We start from the raw sequence: 13,655 nt of genomic DNA on the forward strand, positions 1-13,655 counted from the left end.
TGCGCGAGGAGGCCGAACGAATCAAAGCTGATTCAGGTTCTGAAGGTGCGTGCCATAATCTGGTGTCAGAAGAGTTAACGGTCAGCCAACTCCTTCATATGCTGAGGGACAAGACTCTGAAATGGGAAAAACTTGAACACGAGCTGCGATCTTCAAAGGAAAAGGGTTCAGAGCTCTCAAAAGTCATTGAGATGGCTGATGTGACGACACAGACTGAAACGACTGCAACAGAGCAGCCATTGGATGCCAAAAGTACGCTGACTCATGTCAATGTAGAACAACAGACCGCTGAAACAGCTGCTCCGGTAGAGGGATTGCATAGTCCGATCAATCAATCTCCAAAGGAAGTTGAAGTATTAAAATCACAAATGAGGTCACTAGTAAACGACTTGCTGAAAGCCCAGAAAAAGCTGGATGCAGAGGTACACATGAAGAAGTCTCTTCAGGAAAGATGTCTGGATTTGGAACAAGAGCTGGCTAACGTCCAGCTGGGTATGGAGGAAATAGACGACCCTCTCACTGGTCTAGCTCAGGACGACACCGAATATTACCATGACCTGGTGGACGACACTGAATATTACGATGTCCTGTCCTGCCCAGCTTGTAACTTCGACTCCCAAAGTGCAGAAATCATGGAGGAGCACCAAAAGTCTACGGAACATCGGGAGAAGCTGGCTCTACGACGGAAACAGGAGGAAGAGAAGGAGGAACTGTGCATGCAGCTGGCAGCTGTGGCAGCTGACAATGGAGCCCAGAGAGTCTCCAAGAAGCAGAAAAGGAAAAGTAAAAACAGAAGATGACCCATCTGAACCATTATCACCTCTACCAGATCACACACGTGGTCCCTCCGAACGGAGCCAAATCAGTTCGGAAGTTCAAGCTGTTAAATCCATGAAAGGACTATTGAATGAGTAACGTGAACCGACTACACCACAGAGATTGAATCTGTGAACTGTTTTCCGCAGAGACTGAATCTGTGATATGTTACGTTAAAGATGAAGTTATATATGTATATATGTTATTACGTTATGTTAAATGGGGGGATGACTATAAAGCTAAGAAGGGAGGAGTGTTGTGTATGTAACCTGTTCCACCTTAAGAGAGCTTAAGCCTGTTCCACCTTAAGAGATGTACTACTTTCTCAGGCTGCTGTAGACGTAATACCGGGGGTGAACACACCGGTATATAAGCACTGTGCAGTAATCTTGTATTCAGTATAGTCCCTACCTCCAACCAGTAAAGACCTGTTTTTATTGTTACTCATTAGTCTGTGTCTTAATTAACTAAATAATTCACAGACTTAACAATTATCATTATGAACAGCTAGCTTGAGCTAGTCACCTTTTTCAGTACATGTGGACTTCTATACAGCATCCATCTTGACTACTGCCTTGTGGGTAGCCTACTCTTATATACATACAGCTCTACAGCTCCACCTAGTGGACCATTCTAGAATGACATGTTACTGATAATTACATGCAGTGTCAATTTACTGCCCACAATTCAGTGCTTGCCATTGAGCACACAGGCTTATTTCTGTTATCATCCTTGTTTTCAAATCCCTCCATGGTCTTCGCCCCTCCCTATCTCTGTAACCTCCTCCAGCCCCACAACCCCTCCGAGATCTCTGCGCTTCTCCAATTCTGGCCTCTTGCCCATCCCCCGATTTCCATCGCACCACCATTGGCGGCCATGCCTTCAGCTGCCTGGGCCCTGAGCTCTGGAATTCCCTCCCTAAACCTCTCCGCCTCTCTACCTCTCCTCCTTTAAGACGTTCCTTAAAACCTGCCTCTTTGACCAAGCTTTTGGTCACCTGCCCTAATATCTCCTCATGTGGCTCGGTGTCAAATTTTGTTTGATAATCGCTCCTGTGAAGCGCCCTGGGACGTTTTACTGCGTTAAAGGCGCTATATAAATGCAAGGTGTGGTTATTGTTTTAAATGTAAGGTTACCTGTCCACTATTTACTGCAGCGTGCTGGCCAGAGCAGGTGAATATGACCATGGTCAGATACTTGGTGAGATCTGCTTTAGTGCAGAATGATGTTGGGAAACCTGGAGAGAGAATATATAACATGTATCAGGAATTGACTTGTCACGAATATGTTATTCACCAGAAACATCACAACATTGTCAAAATGGATGCCAACAACTCACTGCCTTGGGGCGGTGCTGCCACACTAAAGATTATTCACTCGATTGTCACATAATCCTAAATGTTAGGGAGAGTGGGTGCCTTTACTAGTATTTCCTTGTTCCAGTATTTTATATGAACATAGGAATTAATAGACAGAAAAATACCAAAGTCCATTTAGTTCATCTTGTAATATCTCCGTATGTCAAAGATTGTTCCCCATCTGAAGTATCCGGGACCTCAAGTTATATAATTTTATTTCCCTGTGTGTGAATTTCTCCGTGTATCAATGACCTGCTCCTCCTCCCTACACAATGTGGACCTAGATGTAATATCTCCAAGTTTGCAGACGACACAAAGTTGGGTGGGCGTGTGTGCTGTGAGGAGGATGCTGAGAAACTCCAGTATGATTTGGACAGGTTGGGTGATTGGGCAAATGCATGGCAGATGCAGTATAATGTGGATAAATGCGAGGTTATCCACTTTATGGCAAAAACAGGAAGGCAGGTTATTATCTGAACGGCAATAGATTGGGAGAAGGGAAGTGCAACAAGACCTGGGCGTCCTTGTGCACCAGTCGCTGAAGGTAAGCATGCAGGTGCAGCAGGCGGTTAAGAAGGCAAATGGTATGTTGGCCTTCGTAGCGAGAGGATTCGAGTACAGGAGCAAGGATGTCTTGCTGCAGTTGTACAGGGCCTTGGTGAGGCCACACCTTGAGTATTGTGTGCAGTTTTGGTCGCCTTATCTGAGGAAGGATGTTCTTGCCATGGAGGGGGTGCAGCGAAGATTCACCAGACTGATACCTGGGATGGCAGGAATGACGTATGAGGAGAGATTGGGTCAATTGGGCTTGTATTCGCTGGAGTTTAGAAGAATGAGAGGGGATCTCATTGAAACTTATAAAATTCTAACAGGACTAGACAGACTAGATGCAGGAAGGATGTTCCCGATGGCGGGGGAGTCCAGAACCAGGGGTCACAGTCTAAGGATAAGGGGTAAGCCATTTAGGACAGAGATGAGGAGGAATTTCTTCACCCAGAGAGTAGTGAACCTGTGGAATTCTCAACCACAGAAGGCAGTGGAGACCAATTCATTAAATATATTCAAGAAGGAGTTAGATATATTTCTTAAGGCTAAAGGGATCAATTGGTATGGGGAGAAAGCAGGGACAGGGTACTGAATTTGGATGATCAGCCATGATCTCATTAAATGGCGGAGCAGGCTCGCGGGGCCGAATGGCCTACTCCTGCTCCTATCTTCTATGTTTCTATGTTTCTACCTAGCTGGTAGTCACATAATACAATGATAATGGAGTTGTTGGTCAATCACAGCGATCAATCTCTATCAATAAGTCTACAACAGACCCAGACATGAGGCGAGGAAAACTCCCATTGGTGGAGAGCTTTGGTCCAAAGCCACCTGTTCCCTCGAGCTCGCTACACTCCCACGTCATGTCTCAAATTACTCGTATACTGGATCTCAGAAATGTTATTTCTGAAATAAATCAATCTAATTTGCATTTGAATGAATCAATACAAACTGATTCCACCATCTCCCTAGGGAGCCTGTTCCATAGATTGACCGCTCGCTCGCTGAAATAACGTTTCCACGGATTAGTTTTGAATTTACTCCTCTTCGAGTATGGGCTGTGTCCTCTGGTTCTACTGTTCTGGACAAGGTGAAACAGCTCATCGTGGTCGACATTATCTAGTCCCTTTAGCATCCTAAAAACAGCAATCATCACCTCTCAACCTTCACATCTCCAGTGAGAACTCGCTTATGTTATACTTGGAGGAGTCATCTTATGTGACATCACCTCTTGAATGAAATCACCAATTCGAGTGTGGTGCTCTGGCATCACTGAATGAGAACTTCGGCACAAAATAGCTGCTCCAGGTTGTTTTAAGTCACAGCTAGACAACTTTGGTTAAGCTGAAAGCTACTAGTTAATAACAGGGCACAGGATTAGTTCAGTGCTAATCATGTTGCCCCAGAGATGGTTATCGTGGTGATTTTTGCTGGTATAAACCATAATATTTTTGAAAACCAGATATTTGAAAAATGACACCTGATGATTGTCTTGCCAAGAATCCTTCAGTAAAGATTTCTGTTGCCCACTCTTGAGTTTCGGAATCATCCTGAACGGAAGCATCATTCTTGTAGTAGACGTCAACAATGCTTTCTACAAACCTTTGAAAGAAGAAGGAATATGCATCTTTATGTACTTTCCTCAGAATTTCTATTCACTGAGAGATATGTTCAAGGCTAAGGCCTATTGCTGGGCAACACCACCAAGACTGATACTGTGCAATACAGGTGTAGCAACATCATGGAGCCATGAAGGGATTGTGGATGAGGATGAGGATATTGAACCATGTCTTAATGGAGAGCCAAAATCAGCAGGCCAGGATTGGAGAGACGGGCAAGCAGGGTTTAATGAAATAAAAACAGAAAATGCTGGAAATACTCAGCCGGTCTGGCAGCATCTGTGGAGGGAGAAGCAGAGTTAACGGGCAGGATTTTCATTGGGCCGTGGAGGCGGGATTGGAGGCGTGTGGGGAGTTAAAATCCCGAAATCGGGGGGGTGGGGGCACGAACCCATCCCACCCCCAACCCGCCTCCATGCCAGTTTCAAAGGAGGCGGATACCCGACCTGTGCTGGGACCCGCCTCCCCGAGGCGGGAAGGGGATTAGTGCCAATTAACTACCTGTTAACAGGCAGTTTTTAGCCTAATCCCTATTTTTATTGCTGAAGTGTGGGATTCCTGACGGCTCCAAACCACGCCAAGTTAGCGAGGCGGACCGTCGGGCTGAAGGGCTTGGAGGGTTCGAGATGTCCGGTGTTCAGGTGAGTGATGGGTGCATGAGTGCAGAGGTAAGTGTGTTTGGTGTGTGTAAAGTGTTTAAAGAAGTTTTACTTACCTTTACTTACCTTTACAGCCTTCCTTCCTTCAGGTCTCAGGAGTCCCTCATCTCACCGGCACAGAAAGCAGAATGGCCGCGAGCTGTCAAAATCTGCAGCATTCAGCTTTCTGTTCTGGAGAGATCTCTAAATCAGCCTGAGAGGAAGGAATTAACTTGGAGTACAGACTGTCAGTGTTTGACAGCTTCAAAGACCCGTCAAACGCTGATATTTCATCTGTCAAAACCTCTTGACAGATGAAATGTCAACCTGTGACATCACCTGTTGCCGGGTGGCCCTTAATTGGCCTGCTGAGCCCGCTGGGTGGGCTCAACAAGGTCAATCAAGTCAAAATCGCGTGGGTTGGCCACAACTCGATGGAGGCGGGACTACAACCCTGAAAGTTGTAGTCCCGCCTCCTACACGCCTCCTCAATCAAAATCCAGCCCAACATTTCAGGTCGATGACCCTTCATCAGAACTGGAAAAAGCTGGAGATGGAACAGGTTTTTAAGCATGTGTAGGGGCAGGGCAAGGGGGGAGGGGAGGAAAGAACACAAGGGAAGGTCTGTGATAGGCTGGAAGGCAGGAGAGATTAAGAGACCAAAGGGATGGTGGTGCAAGGCAAAAGGAGATGTAATGGGACAAGTTAAGAAACAGAGGATGGCTCCAGATGAAGTGTAAATGGCACTGGCAGAATGAGACAGCTGCCACGTGACAGAGAGAAATTTATAGAAAAAAGAGATCGGGGCCGAGGTTATGGTCTGAAATTGTTGAACTCGATGTTGAGTCCAGAAGGCTGTAAAGTGCCTAATCGAAAGATGAGGTGCTGTTCCTCGAGCTTACGCTGAGCTTCATTGGGCCAGTGCAAGAGGCAGAGGACGGAGAGGTCAGAGTGGGAGTGGGGCGGTGAATTAAGGTGACAGGCCACCGGAAGCTCGGGGTCACCCTTACGGAACCCTTCCGTTCAGTCCACATTCAGTTAACCACACTGAGTGCTGCAGGGAGTCATGGTGGTCAAGGAAGGATAATGTTCCACGATCGCAGTCAACAAGGTATATCATTGGTGACCTTGGTGAAGACGCTCTCAGTTGCTGGGACTGGGTGGAAAACAAGCTAAAAGTATTCAAACAGGGAGTTGTGGAAAAGATGAGCACAAAGTTGGAAGATGACAACATACTCAAAAACCTTGGCGAGGAAAGGGAGGTTACAGATGGGACAGTAATTGAAGAGGACAGAAGAGTCATGAGTGGGAGTTTTAAAGGATTGCTGATGCTGCCAGTGCAGAGGGACCATTTACAATGCCAATGAGTTTAGGAGAACAGGAAGATAGCTGAGTGGGCACTGGGCACGAGTTGGGTGGGGAGGGGATCAGGAGGTGGATCTCATGAACAAGATGAGCTTGATTAAAGAAAATCAAAGTACTTCCAGTGTCCTTACCTCTTCAGGATTTTAATAATCATCTGGGGACTGAGTAGATTGGTAATACCCGTGGCATTTTGTTCTAACCTTTAAAGTTTTTTAGTCTCCCCTCCCTCCGTGCAGGACCGCACCAATGAAGAGAGAAGGAGAGAAGAGGAGGTCATTCAGGATGCAGTGATCAGGTGATGCCAAGCCTGTAGCTTAGTGCGAAGACTGAGAGAAGTGATGAATTCCACAGCTTTGAGGTCCTGCACAGGAAGAGTAGGAGATGGTGCGATGAGTCTCGATTTTAACATAGTGAGGATGTGGGGATGAGGGAGTGTAAGACAGGGTATCTGGATATTAGGAGGAACAAGGGAGGAAAGTTCAGAGGGGCAAAGACCATAACAACCTCGATAATAGAGGAGGTTGGGGGCTAGAGGTGAGACAGAGAGAGAGAGAGAGAGAGGGAGACATTGATTGGCAATGGATCTACATACACATTTGCTTTGCAGAAACCACCAGGGTAAAATTCATAAGCCACCTTTCCTTGTTACGGTTGTCTTCAGCTGATCAACCGCTTAATGTATGAGCCCCTCTTCTCCTATATCACATGCAGGATATTGAATGAATACTACTGCAATGGTTGGATTTGTGTCAGAAGAAGATAGGAGAAAGTACTGATATGGTGTGCGAGGTGTGGTTGATGCACTCTCACCTGTTGATTGCTAACCAGATTCTCAGTGCATCATCCCTATAGTGATAGTTGGGCAGCTTTTCCACACCTCGAAAGGCCAGGTCTTCTGGGAGACACAGAGATGCGTAGGTAATCTGCGCCAAAGCCCGTTGCAAGATTTGCAATTTTGCAATCCCTCCCGTAGAAAAAGCCTGGAGTGACATAATATACACATGAAGTGGTATTTGGAAAATGCAATGGGGTACAAAAATCATCCACAAGACCAGAGAGTCTTAGCTCCAGCACTCATTGGACCACAGCACCAGGCACAGCCGTGTCAGCACCGAACTGCAGATCTCGTGAGCAGCGGACTCTGTGTGGGGAAAGCTGCCCAGTTATACACAGGCAAATTTTTTAATTCATTCTCGGGACATGGGCGTCGCTGACATGGTTGGCATTTATTGTCCAACCCTAGCTTCCCTTTAGAAGGCGGTGGTGGTACCAAAAATAATCAAAAAGGTGAATGGAATGCTGGCCTTTATATTGAGATCTCTCCTCGTAATCTAACCCTTGGAGTCCGGGTATCATTCTGGTAAACCTACGCTGTACTCCTTCCTAAGGTGTGGTGCCCAGAACAGCTCACAGTACTCCAGGTGTGGTCGAACCAGGGTTTTGTTTATCTGCAGCATGACTTCTACCCCTTTGTATTCTAGTCCTCCAGATATAAAGGCCAGCATTCCATTAGCCTTTATGATTATTTTTTTGTGCCTGTCCATGATATTTTAATTATGTGCATGGATCCTAAGGGCTGGATTTTACCTGCCGAGACAAGTTGGGGGTGGGAATACTGCCTTCCGGGTTCTAGTCCCGCCCTCAGCGACGTCCGATGCACAGATGCTATTTTCCCCTGATTGGCCTTGTTAAGCCCATCCTGCGGGATTAGCGGTCAATTAAGTGAAAGCCGGTGTCAGATGACGTCAGTTCATGATGCTTCATCTACCGGCTTTCTTAAGGTGTATGCAAGACCTCATCAAACTGCAGAGATTGTCACTGTTTGACAGCTTCACAGAGCTGTCAAACGATGACAATTCATCTGTCAACATTTATTGACAGATGACATGTCATACGTTGACATTCTCTGTTAGCGGCTTTCCCTTAATTGGCCTGCTGAGCCCGCTGGGCGGGCTTAACAAGGTCAATCAAGGGAAAATAGCGTGGGTTGGCCACAAATTGATGGAGGCGGGACATCGACCCGACAAGCAGCAGTCCTGCCTCAACGCGTCCCCCAGTCACAAAATCGTCCCCAAACGCTTCAAAGCTTGTCACCTGCCTGAAAATCTAAACACATTACAAATGACTTTCCCAACATTTCCTTACCTCCGATACTCACCAGTGTCCCATTACATCCTTCACACCACTTCTGCAGCTGTCATCTGTACACCAACATAACAACAGACCCACAGCTCGCCTCACTTACCCTGGCGGGGCTCTCCGACGTCGGGAAGCCCGCAGCAGAAGTCTCCAAATGGGAAAAAGCCTCTTAACTGCCTGTTAAATAGCTGTTAACAGGCAGTTAAGTGGCTATAATCCTCTTCCCGCCGCTAGGAGTCGGATCCCTGCGCAAATCGGGGACCCGACTCCCGGGAAGATTAGTTGGCGGCGGGTTGGGAGCGGGATCGGGACCCGCTCCTATTTTTTAAAAAAATTCCTAGCAGTCCCACCTCCAGACCCGCCTCCTCAGGGCTGGTAAAATCCAGCCCTAAGTCTCTTTGGACCTCCACTGCTTCTAGTTTTTCACTATTCAGAAAGTATTCTGATCGATCGTTTTTTTTTGGTCCCAAGTGGATGGAGCGGTTGCTGGGACGGAGAGAATTGTGGGTCCTCCGGCCGCCATTAGTCAACGAGACAACGGGTTGCCGGGTTCCAGGGCTCTCACCAAACGCTGTTCCAATTCGGATCGGCTCCGTGAGGTTCCCAGGTCATTCTCTCAGTGCTATGACTTTTTCCCGCTAGCTCAGTATTGGCCCCTACCCGCGCCCCCCAGCAGTCCAGTGAATTTAAGTGCACAGGAGCTTAAAGATCTTAGAGGAGCTTAGAGGGAGCATAGCCCAGGGTTCCCCAGTGTCTACTCTATATATTCCACTATCCCACAGTGTGTACCTGCTACACCTCCCACTTTTCTTCACTGTAAGTCACGGACACAGGACACATTTTACTGGTTCCCTAAGCAGAGATCCTTATTAAATAGAAAATCTTCAAAAGTGGTTCCCTTGTAATATTGTGCCGCGCTCTGCCACAGTTGAATCATATATAATTACTTTCACCAAACATGTAAAATAACTCACTCACCTGATCAAAAACTCCATCCTCTGATATGAGGAGGCTCCTTGCCGCAGTGTTAATGTCTAAAGTAAATTTCAGATGAGGCATGAGAAGCTGAAAGATTAAAGAATTTTAATTATCGGGTTGAGCTCTATTCTGGGTATCTCCGCACATAATTAAGAGGCAATAGATCTGCGTTGGATTCTTTATACTGTAATGGGCAAGAGGGCTATGATATTGCAAGGCTACTTTCAAGGATTGCTCCCACTGGTCGCCTCTGCAGTTCTCATCAGTTCTCGCTCTTAAGAAAGGGAGAGCAAAACAACAACAAAGAATGAATTTTGATGGTCTGTCCAATTCTCAGAAGATGTTTCCACTTGTGCGGGAATCCTCAACTAGGGGCCATAAATATAAGATAGTCACCAATAAATCCAATCAAGAATTCAGGAGAAACTTCTTGACCCAGAGAGTGGAACTCGCTATCACAGGGAGTGGCTGAGGCGAATAGCAGAGATGCATTTCTGGGGAAGCTGGATAAACACATGAGGGAGAAAGGAATAGAAAGATATGCTGATGGGGTGAGATGACGAGGGGTGGGAGGAGGCTGGTGTGGAGCAGAGTCACCGGCACGGACCAGTTGGGCCGAATGGCCTGTTTCTGTGCTGTACATTCTAGGCAAGTCCCCCCTCCCCCAGAGGCGTGGACATTTGCTGGGTGGCAATTCCACAGGTTCTGGCCTCTTCTGGTTCTTTCCATGTGAGCCTGGACAGTGAGAGTTGACAGTATAGTCAACCAATCCTATCCTCGCACGTGCACTTTCCAACGCAATTCACAGTGCTGACTGACATGAATCAGTCATTCATGAAAGAAAGACTTATGAAATAATACTGAGCGGCCTGTGGGTGGCGCTGTCCAGGGAGAGTATAAATACTCGGGCACGGGCCCAGATTGCGCAGGACATTCTTAACAGGAACTAGTGAAGGACACAACTAGACCTCCATGTTGTAAAACAGTTGATTAAAGCTTTGTTTAACGCTTAGACCAAGTGCCTAGTAGTTTTCTTACATCACTGGCCAGGGGCAGGAGCTGATTTTTCCTCTCCCTCGTCTAAAGCTGCCGAGGACAGTTGTAGCACCTCAACTGATACCCTGACAGAGATCAGTCAACTCAACACAGAGCAGGGATGGAACGTGCAGAATAGCAGCGAGAATTATTCCAACTCTGGTTTCTAAAATACAGTGTCAAGGGGTGATTGTATTTCATCCAAAAGTACCTTAAAAATAGGGTGTGCATTTGAAAGCTTTCGTAATGTTGCGATGCAAAAGACCTCTGCAAATAGGTGCGTCTTCAGCAAGTGTGAAACCAGCTGGTGAATCTGTGTGTCGGCATGTCGAGCCCAGATCTTGGCAAGGCGCCAGTCGTATTTGCTGTCATTTGGAAGGAAAATAGGGCTTTGTGGTCCTGGTTCCTGTTTGATCTGTCAATCACAGAAATGATATTCATTACAAGTGACCTTTACTGTAAACTTGAAGCAAGAACTTGATAGGGTAAAAGGTGTAGATCAATAGATAGCGGTGGAAATGTTCATTTATGAAGAGAGCGGCATGGGGACTATTAAGGATGGCAGGAATCCCAATTCATTGATTGATTTAAAACCTCGTCACTCCTGAGTGATAATGTCAAATGAACAGTAAAGTTTCAGTAAAAATTCAACTGATACCAAGGGCTGGATTTTCCCGGGGTGTCAGCGGGCGCGATCGGTGGCAGGTCGGGTGGGAAAGTGTTTTTTTTCCCCCAGCGGGTCGGGACCCCGATGTGAACCCACCACCATGCACCTTTCCCCGATGTCGGGTCTGTCAGCGCTGAGCAGACCTGACACGCAGCGGCGGGTTCACAGCGGGGGGAACCCAATTCAGGTAATTAGTGGCTGGTTTACAGCCACTTAAGAGTGAATTTCAGCTCACCTTCTGCATTTGACAGCTCGCCCACGGAGTCCTCGCTTGTTGTGGACCGCGTCTGACAAGCTGAGGCAGGATTTCAGTGGCCATTGAATCACCTGTTGAGTTGACAGCTTCAAATGTGCAGTAAAAACTCCCACCTTACAGAGATATCTTCTCTCAGCCACAAACCCTTCCTCACTACATTTCCACAACAGTTCCACCATGCTGCAAGTCTTTACACAAGTCTCCATCCAGTCTGACCTCACCATTAACAGATCGCTTCTGTCATCTCTACTTCACCTGCCATCTATTCCATCAGCAGGGATGCCCTTTATACTCTCTCACCTTGGTCCTCAGAATCCCACCACGATCAGCCCCAACACCAGCAGCACCAGGCACACCAGCAGCACCAACAACAACACCAGCAGCCTTCTCCGCAATCACCTGATGCTGCACCGGACAAAGGGCTTCAGAACCCGAGCACATTGCTGCCCGGGAGGCCAGGGATGGCCTCACCATGGCCAGATTTACTTCACTTGATGCTGCACACCCTGGCTGCCACATGATGCACCAGGATGGCACCACCCAACACCATCACCATAAAGCATCCCTACAATGCCCAAGCCATTCCTTTCACACTCATTACCATTGCGGGGGCTTACTGTTATGTCTCACCATTCACTGCAACTCACTAAGCCACTTCCAAAGGTGCACACAAATCTGTCCAAGAACGCAAAATGTTGAAAATAAAGATTTCAATGGTTGACAGCACATTAACAGAAACTTTACATGAACATTGGCTAAAACGCCCAAGTCCCTACCCTTGTGTGTTGTTAGTTGGTATGATTGCACTAGGATGAGGGCGAGTGTGAGGGGTGGCTAGTGAGATGGGGAAGTGATAATGTAGATAGAGAGGGATGGGTGGAGGTGCAAGGTAAGTTGGTGTGAGTAAGGATGTGCAGGAGTAGGGTAGGGAAGGCAGAGTGATGGGGATGTGGTGAGAGGCACAGCAGGATGAGGTTGAGTGTGGCTTTCTACGAACGTTTTCGTGATCTGCTGAGATCATTGATAGGTTTGTGGCGCTGCAGCCTGGTCCTCCTGACCACATCCCTGCTTGTGTCCTCCTGTGCAATGTGCAACCAGGCCGCGTTGATCTCCTGGGGAGGTCTCTTCTGCCCATGGGAAGGGAAGAGGACCTCCCTGCGTGCTGTGACTCCCTTGGGAGTCATGGGGGAGCCTGGGTGCAGCCGTGCACCTCTGTGCAGTGCTTGTCAGTGTTTGCAGCACCTCAATACTGTAGAACACTGACAGCACAAATGTCAAAATCAAGTTGCCCGTGGTCCCTTTAAGGAAACCGTCTGATGACGCGTCATCAAATGACATCATCAGACCCGCTTCCTTCAATTGGCCGGGAAACACGCTGGGCGGGGCTTACCAAGCCCAATCAGGGGAAATTCATTTCACAGAGCGGGCTGGAGACAGCAGTGGGGTTGGGACCCGCCACCGACGTCACCCGCCACGGATCTGCCAAGCTTAGCAAAATCTCGGCCTAAATCTTATTTTAAAGCTACCTCTCCTAAAAATAGGGAGCAAATCTAATAATAAGGACTTAACACACAAAGTGCTACATGAATTAACAGATCACTATCAAAAAGAGATAGAAATTATATTGGCCCAGAAATTCGGGTCTCCACGGGTGAGTACGCACGGGATACTCACGCGTAAGCCCGATGGAAGTGCCGGTTTCCTGCATGCACTGCGCATGCGCGGGAAACCGGCACTTCCGTTCCCCTGAACGAAGGGGTTCAGAGGTCGAACGCGTGCGCGGGGGAGGATGCGCGTCGAACTTAGGTTTTTTTTACAGGTTTCTCCGGAATCGTAAGCCTGAATGATTTAGAAATGTAAAAAGCAGGTGTAAGGCCTGCTTTTTACAGGGTAAGTGGTGAAGTAATTAAAATTAAAACATTTTTTCCACAGGTTTATTATTTTTAAATACTTTAAAGCAAGGTAAGTTTATTTTTAGCCCCGTTAGAATATAAAATTATTTTTTTCAAAAATTTAAATTATTGTTTAAAATAGTTATTTCATGTAATTTATAGTTCATTTAAAAAATGTGATTAAAAAAATTTTATTTGAATGTTTAGTGATGTTTTGGGGCCGTAGTATTTATAAGTCTTGACAGCTCTTCCTGTCAAACTTATGAATGGAGCATTCCCTGCTCCGATTGGCTGCCCATGGCCAGGGGACGCATCGAACTAACTGCGCCCCTGGGATACGCAAGCA

General features: G+C 47.0%; 1 protein-coding gene across 1 annotated transcript in view; it reads right to left on the reverse strand.

Annotated features, from left to right (window-relative positions):
• The window catches only part of LOC147091152 (hydroperoxide isomerase ALOXE3-like), a 203,557-nt gene that overhangs the window by 40,156 nt on the left and 149,746 nt on the right, over positions 1 to 13,655 (reverse strand). The window contains exons 8-12 of the mRNA XM_085977623.1: positions 10,706 to 10,909; positions 9,460 to 9,546; positions 7,153 to 7,322; positions 4,201 to 4,322; positions 1,953 to 2,053 (exon numbers count right to left, since the gene is read on the reverse strand). Coding sequence (XP_085833749.1) covers positions 1,953 to 2,053; positions 4,201 to 4,322; positions 7,153 to 7,322; positions 9,460 to 9,546; positions 10,706 to 10,909 — 684 coding nt within the window. The remainder of the gene's footprint in view (positions 1 to 1,952; positions 2,054 to 4,200; positions 4,323 to 7,152; positions 7,323 to 9,459; positions 9,547 to 10,705; positions 10,910 to 13,655) is intronic.

The sequence above is a fragment of the Somniosus microcephalus genome, unplaced genomic scaffold (assembly GCF_052327205.1).
Source record: "Somniosus microcephalus isolate GS21.2 unplaced genomic scaffold, FLI_Smic_1.0 unresolved_chr4, whole genome shotgun sequence".
Classification (NCBI taxonomy): Eukaryota; Metazoa; Chordata; class Chondrichthyes; order Squaliformes; family Somniosidae; genus Somniosus; species Somniosus microcephalus.